Here is a 20,294-nt window from a genome sequence, read left to right as displayed (position 1 = left end):
TCAACCTTATTTCCCGAACTAGATGAACGAAACAAAGCTACGAACAACCCAAACATGGTAAGAAACGACCAAGACTCATGTCCACATAAAATCTAAATCATAATATGAAACAACCAAGACCTGCATCGGCCTATTGCCAAGCATCGGTTTTAAACTGATTGATGACTCTTCACAAAGGCAAGTATGTGTTGTTGAAAACCCTCTTGTTCCTCTCTCACCATATGCTCCAGATGATAAGAGACACCTAGGAATTTAAAGCCTTTCTCTTTGTGCCATGAGTTCTCGACCTAGCCTCCTGCCACCATCATGGATTGGAAGGGAAGCCGAGGGAACAATCTCGCTCAGATTTGCCCATTGCAACACCGAGCTCCAAATGATTGAAATGAGCCGCCTCCTATGTAGAGGTACAGAAACAACAAGTATCATTATGTGCTAAATCCCTCTTGGCAAGACGGTCTGCCGTCCAAACATGACGACGAGCCAAAGAAAAAGTTTGCACTTCAACGGCGCCCAGAATTTCCTTATGGTGCAATCCGTACTGCAATTGATTGCCGCAGTGAAATAAGCACTATATACTAACTTCTCCGAAAAAACTCCTTTTGAATCCCAACTCCAGGTCCACTTATCTTCAATGCCATGGATCGTCGGGGTTTAAGAAATAATTTCCAGAATTGGGTAACCATCTGCAGGAAAGTGTGAATGGTGATCTCACCATTGATCTTTGATCCAAGCTTCATTAGAATTTAGAAGTCGCTTCAGAAACAGTCCTGCGCGACCTGACGACCGGATGTACTATTTGTTGGTTTAAAATCTGTTAGGTAAGTCACAGATGCATGAACATTACAGCTTATAGTAATATGGTGCTTATGTCCAGCAAAGTCATCCAAAGCTTAATTAGCTCCCAATTATTCAGATGTGAAGACATCTTTAGCTTGTTTCCTGGAGTGGTATTCAAAATTATATATCTCTCTCAAACCATTTTGAAACTGAAACTGGAGTAGTAACCATTACTCCTAAACATACTACTGCAATTCCAATAATTCGAAACAAAGCGAACCATGAAGATAGATCATAAAATCTAACATTATTCAGATGGGAAGACATCACACACCAAGACTCACGTTCACATAAAACATAAATCATAAAATGAAACGGTGGTAATACCTCCGAACTGTTCTGGCAGATGCTGCGAGGGAAGCTGATTACATTGTACTTCGAATGAAACGGACCAATAAAACTACCTCAACTAGATCGAGAATCCAGAACTGAAATGAAGCGAAATAGAGACACAACAACTCTGAAGAAATCAACATGCAGTTGCATAATTCTACGACCGCTTCCTCTTCAACACCATGGAGCGCTCGGAGCCCTCCTCCTTGCTGTCGCTGGAGCTGCTGTCGGCAGGCGGGGGGAGCACCGGCTTCCGGTAGACCTTGTGGACCACGAAGACGACGTCCCGCGCCTCGGGGTCCGGGTGCGCGCGGCGGAAGGCGGCCGCGTCCCTGTTGAGCCGGTACTCCTTCATCAGCCAGCGCGCCGGCGACCATACCGCCCCGCCCTTCCACATGTAGCGGTATGCGAACCTGCGTCGGAACGCCACTGCCTCCCGGCCGCCCTCGCTGCCGTAGTACGGCTTCTCCGTGCCGTACTGCACCCAGCACCCGCCTGCGCCCGGCGTCGGGCACGTCTCGCCGGCGGACTTTGCCGCGAAGAAGAAGCCCCATACCTCGCCATAATCCCTTATGTGGTTTTCCCGGAAGGGGAGCTCACGCGGGGGCAAGGACAAGACGTCCACGCCCTCCTCGATGAAGCCGGGGAAGATGTCGCCGCCCAGCCCCGCCCTCGGGACGAGGTAGTGGTCGATGAGCTCACGGCCGGTGGGTTGGAACACGTAACCGGCTGTCAGATTAGGGTTCGCCATCGCCGATCGATACCGAAGTTGTAGCCCAGGAGAGTTAGATTGTGTGGGCGACTCAAAATGTTCAGTGGATCCGAGAGAGAGAGAGAGAGAGAGAGAGAGAGAGAGAGAGAGAGAGTTCGATTATGCCTGAGATAACTCAGTTTGGGAGGACCTGCTCCTGCTTTTGTAGATGGGTTGGCATTAATGACAGGAAGGTTTCAGAAGCCAAGTACAGATGGCACACTAGATAGAGGGTGTCTAATTAAGTCGGTGATAACATGTGCTCAATTAGAACAAATTTTGATGGGCCAATTGATCAGGATTGTGCAATCGAATTTGTTGCACAACCGTGCTTGGGCCAAACAAATGGCAACGGATTAAAGTCCATAAATATTCCTAATATAAAAGAGCTATGGTGATATATGCTTAGAAACACTTAAGCATTTTTTAGTCCCAAAATTTCAACAGAGATGAGTCTCAAAATTTCTAAGGAATTGAGTGAGGCACTGTGGTCAAGTGAAGTTTTTGAGGTTGATGATGACGTGGCAATGAGCCCCCCTCCCCATCTCTTGCGTGCGGAAGCAAGTTGGCGGCGGAACAGTGAGTTGTTGGCAAATCCGCTTCGCTTTCGGACAATTGATGAAGAGGTGATTTGTTTCTACGGAAGGAACGGAGTACCTTGTACGGGGCGGTGGCTTGGAGTGAGTTGTTGGCAAATCTGTATGACTTTCGGACAATTGATGAAGAGGTGCTTATCGAATATATTTGGCTTGATTTAATCTTTCCTCAAACAATGACCAAGCAACAAATATTGACTGTATTTGGAGCACACGACAGCATCAGATGAGCTCAGCATGATCACATTCCACATTTTTATTCCATATGAGACCATACAAGCTAATTTTAAATGGACAAAAAATATTAGCGAAATGATTCACCAGCGATATGCATGCGTCTATGGGCGACAAAAGCAATGATGTCAGCACTCCAAATGTTACTTTTGAAACTTCAAAATCATATCTCTCGCAAACCATTACTCGGATTATCTTCATGATCAGCTTTGTTTCAGCGAGATCGTCGAAATTAGACTATATGTTGTTAAGCATTAACTTTTCTTTTTTGAATGGTGTTACCAATTTTTTCTATGAAGTTGCATTTGTACCAAAGTTACAAATCGGGAACTCTGATATGAATACAACAACAAGTTCGTTAAACATGAGCTGACAATTTTATGGATGTTGAAACTCCCAGGAGCGATCCAGTCGATAGATCTGCTTGGCTGTTCCCGATTTTGACCAAGTCACGCCTAGGCTGGGCTGGCGGCTGGTGGGCCTTGGTCAACATTTGGGAGTGTGGGCCTAGGCTGTCGGCGAGGGGAATTTCGATCGGCTATCCCAGGTTTAGTACAAAATTTATTTTTAATTTAAAAATGTAAAAAATAATTCAAAATTTGTTTAGAATTTCAAAATGTATTCTAATTTCCAAAATTGTTTGTGTTTTAAAAAATTGTTCAGTATTTTGAAAATGCACGCGTCTCAAAAGGTAATCAATTTTTTCATAGAAAAACGCGTTCAATTTTTTTAAAAAAATTCAAACCTATGGATGTTTGTAGTTCTTAAAACTCGGCGCAACTCATTAGTAACGCAAGTTTGCTCTATCTGGTCATTGGCTAGGCTCGTGCGCGTGAGAGGTGGAGGTCCTGTCTTCGACCCCTAGGGAGCGCAATAATTTGTAGAATTTTGCACAACGCTCCCACTTTTGGGCCGACCGAACTGGCTATTTGTGTGTTCTTAGGGCTGTTATTCGCTGTGAAATGTTGCAGATAGGAGCTCACATGGGGGTGGGAGTTGTTGGGGAGGTCCTATTTCACGCGATGCATGCTGGTAGGAGGCACAACGCGCACCCCCCCCCCCCCCCCCCTCTTACCAAGAGTGCCCTTTTGGGCCAGCACATGTACAAGGCACCCTATTTTTTTCATTTCATTTTTTATTTTCTGTTTTGTATTTTTTTTCTTCTTTATATAATTTAGGATTTCAGAAAAATTCTAAAATCCTAAAAATTGAGAATTTGGAAAAAAGTAATCATGAAGTCATAAAATATTCACTAATTCAAAAAAATGTTTGTGATTAAAACAAACGTTTGCATATTCAGAAAATATTCATGATTTTCAAAAAAGTTGGTAGAAATAAAAAATGTCATGATTTTGAATAAATATTTTTGGATTCAAAACATGTTCACATATTCAAAAATTATACATGAATTTTTGAAAATGTTCACAAAATTCAATTTTTTTGCGAATTGCAAAAAACATCGATTCCAAAATGTTTGCTGATTCAAAAAAAATCATGCATTTTGAAAATGTTTGTCAAAACAAAAAAATATCTTGAATTTCAAAAATGGTTCCCAATTTCCAAAAATGATACATCCCCACACGGCAGCACACGGTTTTCATGTGATCGGCCAAATAAGTCAGTCACCAATAACCTAATAAATCTTTCATATCTTTGGAAACACATTAAATTCAGATTAACCTATACAAATCCAACAACAATCAATCTTTTGCTATCTTTGGCAACCCATTAAATTTGGATTTATCGGTACAAATAAATTTGGATCAACCTGCGGTAACCTAATAAATCTTTAGTATATTGATAACCCACAAATACAGGGGATCGCAACAGTTTTCGAGGGTAGAGTATTCAACTCAAATTTATTGATTGAACACAAGAGGAGCCAAATAATATTCTCAAGTATTACCAGCTGAGTTGTCAATTCAACCACACCTGTAAACTTAATATCTGCAGCAAAGTGTTTAGTAGCAAAGTAATATGATAATAGTGGTAACGGGAGCAAAAGTAATGTTTTTGGTTTTTATAGTGATTGTAACAATAACAACGGAAAAGTAAATAAGCGAAGCACAATATAAGAAAATCTCATAGGCATTGGATCGGTGATGGAGAATTATGTCGGATGCGATCGATCATGCAACAGTTATAACATAGGGTGACACAGAACTAGCTCGAGTTCATCAATGTAATGTAGGCATGTATTTCGAATATAGTCATACATGCTTATGGAAAAGAACTTGCATGACATCTTTTGTCCTACCCTCCCGTGGCAGCGAGGTCCTATTGGAAACTAAAGGATATTAAGGCCTCCATTTAATAGAGTACCGGACCAAAGCATTAACACATAGTGAATACATGAACTCCTCAAACTACGGTCCGGTAATGGTCCCGATTATTGTCACTTCGGGGTTAACGGATCATAACACATAATAAGTGACTATAGACTTGCAAAATAGGATCAAGAACTCGCATATATTCATGAAAACATAATAGGTTCAGATCTGAAATCATGGCACTCGGGCCCTAGTGACAAGCATTAAGCATAGCAAAGTCATAGCAACATCGATCTCAGAACATAGTGGACACTAGGGATCAAACCTTAACAAAACTAACTCGATTACATGATAAATCTCATCTAACCCATCACCGTTCTGCAAGCCTACGATGGAATTACTCACGCACGGCGGTGAGCATCATGAAATTGGTGATGGAGGAAGGTTGATGATGACGATGGCGACGAATTCCCCTCTCCGATGCCCCGAACGGACTCCAAATCAGCCCTCCCGAGAGAGTTTAGGGCTTGGTGGCGGCTCCGTATCGTAAAACGTGATGAATCCTTCTCTCTGATTTTTTTTCTCCCCAAACAGGAATATATGGAGTTGGAGTTGAGGTTGGTGGAGCGTCAGGGGGCCCACGCGGCAGGGGGGCACGCCCAGGGGGTAGGGGCGCGCCCCCCACCCTCGTGGACAGGGTGTGGGCCCCGTGACGTGGATTCTTCTTCCAGTATTTTTTATATATTCCAAAAATAATCTCCGTTGATTTCCAGGTCTTTCCGAGAACTTTTATTTCTGCACAAAAATAACACCATGGCAATTCTGCTGAGAACAACGTCAGTCCGGATTAGTTCCATTCAAATCATGCAAGTTAGAGTCCAAAACAAGGGCAAAAGTGTTTGGAAAAATAGATACGACGGAGACGTATCAACTCCCCCAAGCTTAAATCTATGCTTGTCAACAAGCAATTCAGTTGATAAACTAAAAGTGATAAGGAAAAGCTTTTACAAACTCTGTTTGCTCTTGTTGTTGTAAATATGTAAAGCCAACATTCAGGTTTTCAGCAAAGATTATGAACTAACCATATTCACAATAATATTTAGGTTTCATATTTACTCATTTCAATGGCATAATCAACTAGCGAGCAATAATAATAAATCTCGGATGACAACACTTTCTCAGAAGAATCATAATATGATATAACAAGATGGTATCTCGCTAGCCCTTTCTGAGACTGCGAAACATAAATGCAGAGCACCTTTAAAGATCAAGGACTGACTAGACATTGTAATTCATGGTAAAAGTGATCCAGTCAAGTCATACTCAATGTAAACTAACGATAATACATGCAAATGACAGCAGTGCTCTCCAACTGGTGCTTTTTAATAAGAGGATGATGACTCGGCATAAAAGTAAATGGATAGGCCCTTCGCAGAGGGAAGCAGGGATTCGTAGAGGTGCCAAAGCTCGGTTTTGAAATAGAGATGAATACTATTTTGAGCGCTATACTTTCATTGTCAACATAACAACCGAGAGATCTCGATATCTTCCATGCTACACACATTATAGGTGGTTCCCAAGCAGAATGGTAAAGTTTATACTCCCCCACCACCAACAAGCATCAATCCATGGCTTGCCCGAAACAACGGGTGCCTCCAACTAACAACAATCCTGGGGGGGTTTTGTTTGCAATTATTTTGATTTGATTTGAGCATGGGACTGGGCATCCCGGTGACCAACCATTTTCTCGTGAATGAGGAGCGGAGTCCACGCCTCTTGAGAATAACCCGCCTAGCATGGAGGATACATATTTACTTGGAATGGTAGGTAGATACCGTATATAGGAAGGTATGGTGGACTCATATGGAATAACTTTGGGGTTTATGGAGTTGGATGCACAAGCAGTATTCCCGCTTAGTACAAGTGAAGGCTAGAAAAAGACTGGGAAGTGACCAGCTAGAGAGCGACAACAGTCATGAACATGCATTAAAATTAATCAACACCGAATGCAAGCATGAGTAGGATATAATGCACCATGACCATAAATATCGTAGAGGCTATGTTGATTTTGTTTCAACTACATGCGTGAACATGTGCCAAGTCAAGCCACTTGAGTCGTTCAAAGGAGGATACCACCCTATCATACCACATCACAACCATTTTAATAGCATGTTGGCACGTAAGGCAAACCATTATAAACTCCTAGCTAATTAAGCATGGCATAAGCAACTACAATCTCTAATTGTCATTGCAAACATGTTTCTTTCATAATAGGTTGAATCAGGAACGCTGAACTAATCATATTTACAAAAACAAGAGAGGTCGAATTCATACCAGCTTTTCTCATCTCAATCAGTTCATCATATATCGTCATTATTGCCTTTCACTTGCACAACTGAATAGTGTGGAAAATAATAATAGTGCACGTGCATTGGACTAAGCTGGAATCTGCAAGCATTCAATTCAAGAGAGAAGACAATGTAATATGGGCTCTTTGTTAGATCAACAGTAATGCATATGAGAGCCACTCAACATTTTCATTAAGTCTTCTCCTCTCGACCCCCAAAGGAAAGAAAAGAAATAAAACTATTTGCACGGGAAAGCTCCCGACAGGCAAAAGAAGAACGAGAAATCTTTTTGGGTTTTATTTTAATTACTACTACATGCATGGAAAGTAAACTAGCTGAAAGCTACAACTAATTTTTTTTGTTTTTCTTAAGGTTTTTCAAACACACAAGAAGAAAGCTTAAAAAGAAGATAAACTAGCATGGATGATACAATGAAAAAGTATGAGCACCGACAACTGGCAAGAGTGTGTGCACATGAATATAATGTCCGTGAGAGATACGTACCCCCCAAGCTTAGGCTTTTGGCCTAAGCTGGTCTATGCCCATGGATCAAAGTTGTAGTTGGGTCATACTGAGATGCAGCGGCAATTGCCTAATGAGCTGCAGCTTAGAGGCGAGCTGCCTCTGCCCTCCTCTCATACTCGGTCTCCTCCTCCCTGGTTATAACATATCTCCCTTTTGCCTGAAAGTCAAAGAAAGCAGGAGCAGCGAGAGCGACGTGATAGGTGCGTCGTCTGTCGAAGATTAGTCGGTACTGGAGGAACTGATTGTTCCTCTCAACAAACTGATGACGAACCATGGCATTATAATCTAAATAAGCAGGAGGCAACTTAATATCATCTCCACGTATGGGTATCTCAAGAAAATTAGCTAAATGGGTTGCATAAATTCCACCAAAGAAATGTCCGTCAATACTATTATTATGCAACCTACGTGCAACAATGGCCCCCAAGTTATATTGTCTATCTCCTAATACAACACTCTTGAGAACACTAAGATCAGGAACACACATGTGACATGCCTCATCCTTATCATTTATGCATCTACCTACGAAGGGAGCAAAATAATGTATTGCAGGAAAATGAATGCTCCCTATGGTAGCTTGCGTGATTTCCCTAGATTCCCCCACAGTTATACTAGCAAGAAAGTCTTTATATTCAGATTTGCGAGGTTCGCTAACATTACCCCACTGTGTGAGTTTACAAGCAGTGTTAAAATCTTCTAAGTCCATGGTATAAGATTTATCATAAAGATCAAATAGGACAGTTTGAGAATTGCGTGACAATGTAAATTTAAATATTCTCACAAATGCATTAGTTAAATAGAGGTACTGACGGCACTTATCTGCCACGAAGCTCTCAAGATCGGCGTTACACACATATGCTTCAAATTCCTCCTTAATCCCTGCCCGAACCATAAAGTCCTCTAACGGCCATTCATAAGGCCGCACTTGAGCATCTCTTGGTAGTTCATTGTCCGGCTCGCGTATTGCGGGCCTTGGGCCTTGCTTCCTTGAGGAACCACCGTGGTACATTTTCCTAAACATATTCCTTCATCTGAAAAAAATTCTGAAATTTTTAGTAACTTAAAATAAAAGTGAACCAAACTCAACAAAATTGATAGCAACTACTCCTACAAGTGTCTAGAGGCTATATCATGCATTAAAACTACTTTTGACCATATAAATTTGCCATGCAAGCTCAAGGACAAGGGAACCTAAGCAACAAAAATTTGCAATGAATAAAGCACTAGAACAAAAACTAATTGGACCATTGGAGGAGTCACATACCAAAGAACAATCCCCCAAAGCAGTTTTGTGAGAGGAGCTTTGAGTAAGGAGATCAAAAATGGAAGCAAGATGAGCAAGACCTCGGGTTTGAGTTGGCTAGTGATTTTTTTGAGAGGAAGGAGTGTGTGGTGGCTGGAATAAGTGGAGGGGACGCACGTGGGGTCCACGAGGTAGGGGGCGCGCCCTCCACCCTCGTGGGCACGTGGCTGCTCCCCCTGCTGTGTTCTCAATGCCAGATATTCTCAAATATTCTAGAAAAAAATCATATTTAATTTTCAGGGCATTTGGAGAACTTTTATTTTCGGGGTGTTTTTTATTGCATGGATAATTCAGAAAATAGACAGAAAAATACTATTTTTTGCTTTATTTAATATAAATAGCAGAAAGTAAAAAGAGGGCACAGAGAGTTGTGTTTTCTAACTTCATCCATCTCATGCTCATCAAAAGGAATCCACTAACAAGGTTGATCAGATCTTGTTAACAAACTCATTTCGAATAACATGAAACCGAAGAAATTTCGAATAACACTAGGTTACCGCAATGGGGATATGCACATCCCCAACAATAAGAATATCATATTTCTTCTTGACAGTAGGAAAAGGAAATTCAAAACCTCCCATAGTAATTGTTGAAAATTTTCCAATAGAATTGATACTGTGGACTTGAGATTGTTTTCTCGGAAAGTGTACCGTATGCTCATTACCATTAACATGAAAAGTGACATTGCCTTTATTGCAAGCCCCTGTAGTATTCAAAAAGGGTCTTCCAAGAATAATAGACATACTATCGTCCTCGGGAATATCAAGAATAACAAAGTCCGTTAAAAGAGTAACGTTTGCAACCACAACAGGCACATCCTCACAAATACCGACAGGTATAGCAGTTGATTTATCAGCCATTTGCAAGGATATTTCAGTAGGTGTCAACTTATTCAAATCAAGTCTACGATATAAAGAGAGAGGCATAACACTAACACCGGCTCCAAGATGACATAGAGCAGTTTTAACATAGTTTCTTTTAATGGAGTATGGTATAGTTGGTACTCCTGGATCTCCAAGTTCCTTTGATATTCCACCCTTAAAAGTGTAATTAGCGAGCATGTTAGAAATTTCATCTTCCGGTATCTTTCTTTTATTAGTAACAATATCTTTCATGTAACTAGCATAAGGATTCATTTTAAGCATATCTGTCAAACGCATATGCAAAAAGATAGGTCTAATCATTTCAGCAAAGTGCTCAAAATCCTCATCATCCTTTTTCGTGGATGGTTTAGGAGGAAAAGGCATGGGTTTCTGAACCCATGGTTCTCTTTATTTACCGCGCTTCCTAGCAACAAAGTCTCTCTTATCATAACGTTGATTCTTTGATTGTGGGTTATGAAGATCAACAGCAGGTTCAATTTCTACATCATTATCATTGCTAGGTTGAGCATCAACATGAACATCATCATTAACATTATCACTAGGTTCATGTTCATTACCAAATTGTGTTTCAGTATCAGAAATAGAAATATCATTGGGATTCTCAGGTATGTCAACAACAGGTTCACTAGAAGCATGCAAAGTCCTATCATTTTTCTTTTTGTTCCTCTTAGAAGGACTAGGTGCATCAACATTAGTTCTCTAAGAATCTTGCTCAATTCTCTTAGGATGGCCTTCAGGATACAAAGGTTCCTGAGTCATTCTACCACCTCTAGTCATAACTCTAACATCATTATCATTTTTCTTATTATTTAATTAATTTAACAAATCATTCTGAGCTTTAAGCATTTGTTCTACTTGAGTGGTAACCATAGAAGCATGCTTACTAATAAGTTTAAGTTCACCTTTAACACTAGCCATATAATCACTCAAGTGTTCAAGCATATCAACATTGTGTTTCAATTGTCTACCAACATAAGCATTGAAATTTTCTTCTTTAACCATAAAGTCATCAAACTCATCCAAGCATTGGCTAGCAAACTTACTAATGGAATTTCACATTTATCAAATCTATAGAGAGAATTTACCTTTACTACCCGTGTCGGGTTATCAAGACCATGTATTTCTTCAATAGGTGGTAAATTCTTAATATCTTCAGATTTAATACCTTTTTCTTTCATAGATTTCTTTGCCTCTTGCATATCTTCAGGACTGAGAAATAGAATACCCCTTTTCTTCGGAGTTGGCTTAGGAGTTGGTTCAGGAAGTGTACAATTATTTTCATTAGTCAACATATTATTCAATGGTAATTCAGCTTGATCAACAGTTCTTTCCCTCAAAACACAACGAGCACAACTATCCAGGTAATCTCTGGAAGCATCGGTTAGTCCATTATAAAAGATATCAAGTATTTCATTTTTCTTGAGAGGATGATCAGGCAAAGCATTAATTAATTGGAGAAGCCTCCCCAAGATTGTAGGAGACTCTCTTCTTTAATTTGCACTAAATTATATATTTCCCTTAAAGCAGCTTGTTTCTTATGAGCGGGGAAATATTTAGCAGAGAAGTAATAAATCATATCCTGGGGACTACGCACACAACCAGGATCAAGAGAATTAGACCATGTTTTAGCATCACCCTTTAATGAGAATGGAAACAACTTAAGGATAAAGTAATAGCGAGTTTTCTCATCATGAGTAAACAGGGTGGCTATATCATTTAATTTAGTAAGATGTGCCACAACAGTTTCAGATTCATAGACATAAAAAGGATTAGATTCAACCAAAGTAATTAACTCAGGATCGACAGGGAAATCATAATCCTCATCAGTAATAAAGATAGGAAAAGTAGGAAAAGCAGGGTCATATTTCATTCTAGCATTCAAAGACTTTTCTTTAAGCTTAGCTAATAATTTCTTGAGATTAGATCTATCATTGCAAGCTTAGAAGTCTCTAGCAGTTTCTTCATCCATAACATAACCCTCAGGCACAACAGGAAATTCATATCTAGGGGGAGAATCTTCATCATCACTTTCATCAATATTATCAGTTTCAATAATTTCATTCTCTCTAGCCCTAGCAAGTTGTTCATCAAGAAATTCACCTAGTGGCACAGTATTATCAAGCATAGAAGTAGTTTCATCATAAGTATCATGCAAAGCAGAAGTGGCATCATCAATAACATGCGACCTATCGGAATCAATAGCATGTGTAGGTGTCGCAAGTTTACTCAAAATAGAAGGTGAATCAAGTGCAGAGCTAGATGGCAGTTCCTTACCTCCCCTCGTAGTTGAGGGAAAAATCTAGGTTCTTTGATCTTTCAAGTTCTTCATAGTGACCACCAGATATAAATCCCAAGTGACTCAAAGAATTGCTCCCCAGCAACGGCACCAGAAAATAGTCTTGATAACCCACAAGTATAGGGGATCGCAATAGTTTTCGAGGGTAGAGTATTCAACCCAAATTTATTGATTCAACACAAGGGGAGACAAAGAATATTCTCAAGTATTAGCAGCCGAGTTGTCAATTCAACCACACATGGAAACTTAATATCTGCAACAAAGTGTTTAGTAGCAAAGTAATATGATAATAGTGGTAACGGTAGCAAAAGTAATGTTTTTGGTTTTTATAGTGATTCTAACAGTAGCAATGGAAAAGTAAATAAGCGAAGCACAATATAAGAAAAGCTCTTAGACATTGGATCGGTGATGGAGAATTATGTCAGATGCGATCGATCATGCAATAGTTATAACACAGGGTGGCACAGAACTAGCTCTAGTTATATTCCGAATATAGTCATACGTGCTTATGGAAAGGAACTTGCATGGCATCTTTTGTCCTACCCTCCCGTGGTAGCGGGGTCCTATTGGAAACTAAGGCATATTAAGGCCTCCTTTTAATAGAGTACCGGACCAAAGCATTAACACATAGTGAATACATGAACTCCTCAAACTACGGTCATCACCGGTAATGGTCCCGATTATTGTCACTTCGGGGTTAACGGATCATAACACATAATAGGTGACTATAGACTTGCAAGATAGGATCTAGAACTCACATATATTCATGAAAACATAATAGGCTCAGATCTGAAATCATGGCACTCGGGCCCTAGTGACAAGCATTAAGCATAGCAAAGTCATAGCAGCGCCAATCTCAGAACATAGTGGACACTAGGGATCAAACCTTAACAAAACTAACTCGATTACATGATAAATCTCACCTAACCCATCACCGTCCAGCAAGCCTACGATGGAATTACTCACGCACGGCGGTGAGCATCATGAAATTGGTGATGTAGGAAGGTTGATGATGATGATGGCGATGGATTCCCCTCTCCGGAGCCCCGAATAGACTCCAGATCATCCCTCCCGAGAGAGTTTAGGGCTTGGCGGCGGCTCCGTATCGTAAAACGCGATGAATCCTTCTCTCTGATTTTTTTCTCTTCGAACACGAATATATGGAGTTGGAGTTGAGGTCGGTGGAGTGTTAGGGGGCCCACGAGGCAGGGGGCGCGCCCCCCACCCTCGTGGAGAGGGTGTGGGCCCCCTGACGTGGATTCTTCTTCTAGCATTTTTTATATATTCCAAAAACAATCTCCGTTGATTTTCAGGTCATTCCGAGAACTTTTACTTCTGCACAAAAATAACACCATGGCAATTCTGCTGAAAACAGCGTCAGTCCGGGTTAGTTCCATTCAAATCATGCAAGTTAGAGTCCAAAACAAGGGCAAAAGTATTTGGAAAAGTAGATACGACGGAGACGTATCATATATCTGGCAACCAATTAATTCAGATCAATCGGTACAAATCAATTAACAATCAATCTTTGGCAACCCATTAAATTCATGTAAACTAGTACAAAACAATCAACAACCGATAAATCAACAGCTACACTATATTCGTTCACCGCTCCAGCTCGCTCCCATGGTTCGTCGTGCCTCCCCGCTGCCGAGGACAACGTCGAACTCACGGTAACACCCCTGTAATTAAACTATAGTGATCTCGTCCTAATTATTGCCATGTCATCATGTATTGCAATAGTGAAAACCACTTTTCCCAAATAAAACTCAAATTCGAATTCCAGTTACAAGTCAAAATATTATTTCTTGAGACAGCAAAACAAAAATGTTGGTAATATCCTAAATCATCCCAAAGTAATTGTCATGAAGAAACCAACCATGTTGAAATTCCCAAAATGCCCCTAAAAATATTTAAAGTGGACCAACAACAACTTTTAAGTCAATCAAATATAAACCCAAATATAAATGATTGCAAATGGCCTGAAACTTAGGCTGCTATTTTCTTTACAGGAAAATGAGATTGTTTACCCTTGAGGATTACAATCATGTTGGTGTAGCAAATCAATCTCATCTGGTCCAATCTAAGCCAAACTGTTGTACGCATGTGATGATGCCCTACGTGATGATCTGCTGCTATTAATAGTAATGCTCGGCAAATGAAGTGCTACAAGATATATGAGTCATTGTGAAGCTCTGGACTGAATTGAGTAGCACAAATTTAGTCTTTTTTCTGAACGCAGTACAGATGCAAGCGCTTATATATACGCGCATACACACACCCACAAATTTAGTCTTGTAGATCATCAATATTCCCGTCAGTAGCATTGAAATTTACTAGTGCTCTAGTTCAGTCCAATTTATAGAATGGGAAACAATTCTAAATTTGTATGTGCATTGAACAAAATAAGGGAGTACCAAATTTCACATCTATACATGTTGTCGCACTATGATTTGGTGATTACAACTTTTCTGTGACCAACCCTTGAAAATAATAATCTCTAAACAAGTATATATAAGCAAATAAAATCATAGGTTGCCTGAAGTTTGAAATATTGCAATTCATTATGCAAGGTGAATGTGCTACATAAATACAACAAAGTGAGCAGGTCATTTTTTCCCAATTCATATCATGAGTGCTAATTTCAGATATAACTCAGAAAGGGACTAATTATTTGTTGGTTTAAAACTACTACTCCATGGCAAATGCAATTTCTACAAGATCTGCTTGACCTGGCTAAGCTCCGGGCTCCAGAGACCGGAGAGGCATGGCTAGAAATGGCCTAGTTCAGTTGGCTGACGTCCAACCTATGGGATGGAAGGTCGCGAGTTCGAGTCCTCACGGACACTTATTTTTTTTCCTTCTCGCGTTACCCTAAAGTTGGGCCAACGGCCCAGCCTTCCGACCCAAGTCGGTACGAACGTGATGTTTTTGATGTTATGGGAAGCTACATAGATTAGTACGACCTCGGATAGAGAAAATATAATATGGAAAAGGTGGACGGACCAAAAACAAACGAAATTATGGTGGTAAGAAGCAATACCCCTTTATTAGTAGGTATAGATATGGGTCTTGATTCTTGAGTCTAACATATCAAAGTGCTACCAAAAATAACTCATGCAACCCAGAAGCAATTATTGTAAGCTTGATAACATTCCAGCCAGTAGCATTTATGGAGTAGTTTCCCTTAGCATTAGCCTCTCGCTTCAGTCCAATTCATATATCTTCCAAGAAACGGAGACCGATTAATTCTCAGCCTCACCGAATTTCTACAACATGATTTGGTGCTTACAAATTTTCTAGTATGAACACTAAATGTGCAGAGAAAACTGTAAGTTCTCTAAAAGATATAACACCTCTGAACTGTTCTGATAGATGTTGCAAAGAAGATGGATCACAATTTTTCTACAAACGGTGATTTTTATTGACTCAAATGAAGCATCAACCAAATACAAACACAATGAGCACAATCACAACCTCTACATAGCTAGGGTACACATGGCCACACCAACACGCGCACACAAACATAGCAAAGTCATACAAGACTAAAGCTATGTCTAAGCAATAGAAGAAAACTCCGAAACGATGAAAACAGCGATCGACGAACTACAACAACCAATCTGCCTCAACTAGATCGAGGGCACAATCCAGAACTGAAAACACAAGAGACACACACAACAATGCTGAAGAAATCAACATGCGGTGGCGTAATGCTACTCCTGCAGGGGGAGGAGCACCGCCCCTGGGTCGCCCTAGTTCCCCAGCGTTAACTACCGCATGATCTCATCGAGTTGCGAGTACACGATGTAGCTCTCGAAGCCCTCGTCCTCGCTGGAGCTGCTGTCGGGCGGTGGCGGCGGAGGGATCAGCGGCTTCCTGTAGACCTTGTGGACTATGAAGACGAGGTCTGACGGCATGGGGCCCGGGTGCGCGTGGCAGAAGGCGGCCGCGTTCCCGTTGAGCCGGTACTCCTTCATCCTCCAGCGCGTCTGCGATACTACCTCCCTGTCCCTCCACGAGTAGCGGTACGCGAACCTGCGCCGGAACGCCACTGCCTCCTGGCCGCCCTCGCCGCCGTAGTACGCCTTCTCCTGGCCGTACTGCTCCCAGCACCCGCCCGCGCCCGGCGTCGGGCATGTCTCGCCGGCGGGCTTTGCCACGAAGAAGAAGCCCCATACCTCACCGTAATCCCTCCTATGGTTTTCCGAGAAGGAGAGTGCACGTGGGCGCAAGGACAAGACGTCCACGCCCTCCTCGATGACGCCGGGGAGGAAGAAGCCGCCGAGCCCCGCCCTGGGCATGAGGTAGTGGCCGACGAGCTCACGACCGGTGGGTTGGAACACATAGCCAGCTAGTGCCAAATTAGCCATCGCCGATCGATGCCAAAGTTGTAGCCTAGCTAGTAGGGGCAGGTTCTCTGGGCGACGCGAAATGTTGGGTGGATCAGAGAGTTCGATTATGCCATGGGAGAACTCAGATCCGGGGGCCTGCTGCTCCTCCTCCTTCTGTAGATGGGACGGCATCATAGCAGTTAGTAGGGAAGGTTCCAGAAGCAAGTACAAATGGCACATCAGATAGGGGGTGTCAAATTCGGTCGCGTGTGCTCAATTCAAACAAAATTTGATGGCCCCTTGATGAGGAGTGTCCAATCTGATTGGAAAGGCCTTTTTCAGTGTCGTCTCGGCTTTGATTCACAATGCTGCTTGGCCCAAGCAAACGGAATTGGATTAGAGTCCACAAAATATTTCTAATATAAGATAGCGAGGGTGATCTAGGCTTCGGAACTCCTTAGTATTTCTTGAGTCCCAAATTTTCTAGAGAATTGGAAGTGGCGTGCCTTTGGCTAAATGGAGCTTTTAAGGTTGCTTTCCGAAGCAAGTAGGCGGCAGAAGGGTAAGTTGTTGCAAATACGCATGGCTTTCGGACAGTTGATGAATAGGTGATTTGTGTTTTCGGAAGGAAAAAGCACCTTACACCGGCGACGGCTTACGAGAGGTGATTGTCAAACATATTTGCGTTGATTTAAGTTTGTCCTCCAACAATAACCAAGCAACAAATATTGACTATATCTGAAGCACCACAATGCCAAATGAGCTCGGCATGATCACACTCCACATTTTTATCCCATATGAGACCATGCATGCTAATTCTAAAGAGACAAAAAAATCTAACGGAATGATTTGTCATTGATATGCATGCATCTATTCAACAAAGCGATGATGTCGCCGCTCTAAATGTTACTTCTACTGGTAAGAGAGGGAGGGTGATCCAGCAGCATTCCCTAAGTCCCAAATTCAGATAATTGAGAGAGGCACCTCGGACTAAATGAAATTTTTGAGCTTGCTTTTGTCCTAGCAACAACCCATAAGCCCCGAAAGCAAGTAGGCGTGGGTCGTTGCCAAATCCACATGGGTTTCGGACAATTGATGAAGAGTTTATGTGTCTTTGGATGGAACGGGGTACCTTGTATGGGCGGCGGGTGGGGAGAGGCGCTTGTCGAACATACTTGCCTTGGTCTAATCTTTCCTCAAACAATAACCAAGAAACAAATATTGGCCATATTGAGCATGGCAATGCTAGATGAGCTTGCCATGATCACACTCAACATTTTCTATTCCATGTGAGACCATACATGCTAATTTTAGATGGAAAAACATATAGCGACAAAATCCATGCCGTCGGTGCTCTTAATGTTAAATTTTAAGCTTCAAAATGATATATCTCTCAAAACATTTCTTGGGCATCTCCATGGTCCGCTTTGTTTCGACGAGATCATTGAAACTAGACCCTATGTTGTTTAGCTTCGATGTTTTCATCTTTCACAAGTGTCATAATTTTTTTCTATGAAGTTGGCTTAGTAGAAAAGTTACTAGGTGGAAAACATGGAATGACAACTTTATGGACATTTAAAAAACATCTCTATATCTATATCTATATCCATCTCTTCCTATCTAAAAAAGAAAGGTTTTCCGTTCCGCTCCACACTTCTTCCATCCTCCCTCGTACCTCTATTTTTTTGTTCCAATAGAATGTTCGGAGAAAAACTGTTTGTGTGAAAGTCACACGCACACACCTCTGGCTAAATGAAGTTTTTGAGGTTTTCTTGGCGCGGAAATAACCCATAAGCCTCGAAAGCAAGTAGGCGTGAGTTGATGCCAAATCGGCATGACTTTTGGACAACTAATGAAGAGGCAATTTTTTGTCTTCGCAAGGAGTGAAGTACGTCTGACAGGCGGCGGCTTGAGGTGCTTGTCGGACATATTTGTCTTGGTTTAATCTTTGCTCAAATAGTAACCTATCAAAACATATTGACCATATTTGGAGCATGCTACCTCTTTTAGCACTGCGTCGGTTTTCCCCGAAGAGGAAGGGATGATGCAGCAAAGTAGCGTAAGTATTTCCCTTAGTTTTTGAGAACCAAGGTATCCATCCAGAAGGAGGCTATGTGCGAGTCCCTCGCACCTGCACAAAACAAATAAATCCTCGCAACCAACGCAAATAGGGGTTGTCAATCCCTATAGGGCCACTTACGAGAGTGAGATCTGATAGATATGATAAGATAATATTTTTGGTATTTTTATGATAAAGATGCAAAGTAAAATAAAGGCAAAGTAAATAACTAAGTAGTAGGAGATTGATATTATAAAGATAGACCCGGGGGCCATAGGTTTCACTAGTGGCTTCTCTCGAGAGCATAAGTATTCTACGGTGGGTGAACAAATTACTGTTGAGCAATTGATAGAATTGAGCATAGTTATGAGAATATCTAGGTATGATCATGTATATAGGCATCACGTCCGAGACAAGTAGACCGACTCCTGTCTGCATCTACTAGTATTACTCCACTCGTCGACCACTATCCAGCATGCATCTAGAGTATTAAGTTAAAAACAGAGTAACGCCTTAAGCAAGATGACATGATGTAGAGGGATAGACTCATGCAATATGAAGAAAACCCCATCTTGTTATCCTCGATGGCAACAATACAATACGTGCCTTGCTCCCCTTATTGTCACCGGGAAAGGACACCGCAAGATTGAACCCAAAGCTAAGCACTTCTCCCATTGCAAGAAAGATCAATCTAGTAGGCCAAACCAAACTGATAATTCGAAGAGACTTGCAAAGACAACCAAACATACATAAAAGAATTCAGAGAAGATTCAAATATTATTCATAGATAGACTTGATCATAAACCCACAGTTCATGGGTCTCAACAAACACACCGCAAAAAGAAGATTACATCAAATAGATCTCCACAAGAGAGGGGGAGAACGTTGTATTGAGATCCAAAAAGAGAGAAGAAACCATCAAGCTACTAACTATGGACCCGTAGGTCTGAGGTAAACTACTCACACTTCATCGGAGGGGCTATGGTGTTGATGTAGAAGCCCTCCATGATCGATGCCCCCTCCGGCGGAGCTCCGGAACAGGCCCCAAGATGGGATCTCATGGATTCAGAAAGTTACGACGGTGGAATTAGGGTTTTGGCTCCGTCTCTGATCGTTTGGGGGTACATGGGTATATATAGGAGGAAGAAGTACATCGGTGGAGCAACAGGGGGCCCACGAGGGTGGAGGGTGCGCTTGGGGGGGGTAGGCGCTCCCCTACCTCGTGCCCTCCTGTTACGTGTCTTGACGTAGGGTCCAAGTCTCCCGAGTTGTATTCGATGAGAAAATCACGTTCCCCAAGGTTTCATTCCGTTTGGACTCCATTTGATATTCCTTTTCTTCGAAACCCTAAAACAGGCAAAAAACATCAATTCTGGGCTGGGCCTCCGGTTAATAGGTTAGTCCCAAAAATAATATAAAAGTGGATAATAAAGCCTAATAATGTCCAAAACAATAGATAATATAGCATGGAGCAATCAAAAATTATAGATATGTTGGAGACGTATCAAGCATCCCCAAGCTTAATTC

The 20,294-nt window shown here is 41.5% G+C and overlaps 1 protein-coding gene and 1 pseudogene across 1 annotated transcript; both read right to left on the bottom strand.

Moving 5' to 3' along the window:
- Positions 1 to 1,144: 1,144 nt before the first annotated feature.
- Positions 1,145 to 2,053, bottom strand: LOC125533631 (NAC domain-containing protein 58-like). Its single transcript, XM_048697009.2, has one exon. The coding sequence runs from the start codon at positions 1,919 to 1,921 to the stop codon at positions 1,328 to 1,330; it is 594 nt and encodes a 197-aa protein (XP_048552966.1). The 5' UTR covers positions 1,922 to 2,053; the 3' UTR covers positions 1,145 to 1,327.
- A 14,076-nt stretch (positions 2,054 to 16,129) lies between these two features.
- Positions 16,130 to 16,794, bottom strand: LOC125537270 (NAC domain-containing protein 59-like; annotated as a pseudogene).
- Between the last annotated feature and the right edge of the window lie 3,500 nt (positions 16,795 to 20,294).

The sequence above is a fragment of the Triticum urartu genome, chromosome 2A, assembly GCF_056163025.1.
Source record: "Triticum urartu cultivar PI428250 chromosome 2A, HENAU_Tu73, whole genome shotgun sequence".
NCBI classification, from domain to species: Eukaryota; Viridiplantae; Streptophyta; class Magnoliopsida; order Poales; family Poaceae; genus Triticum; species Triticum urartu.
The sequence above is the reverse complement of the archived record's forward strand: the minus strand, read 5'-3'. Positions and strand labels throughout refer to the sequence as shown.

Excerpts from the sequence above, each read along its gene's own strand:
- LOC125533631 (XM_048697009.2), bottom strand. The coding sequence starts at position 1,921 with ATGGCGAACCCTAATCTGACAGCCGGTTACGTGTTCCAACCCACCGGC.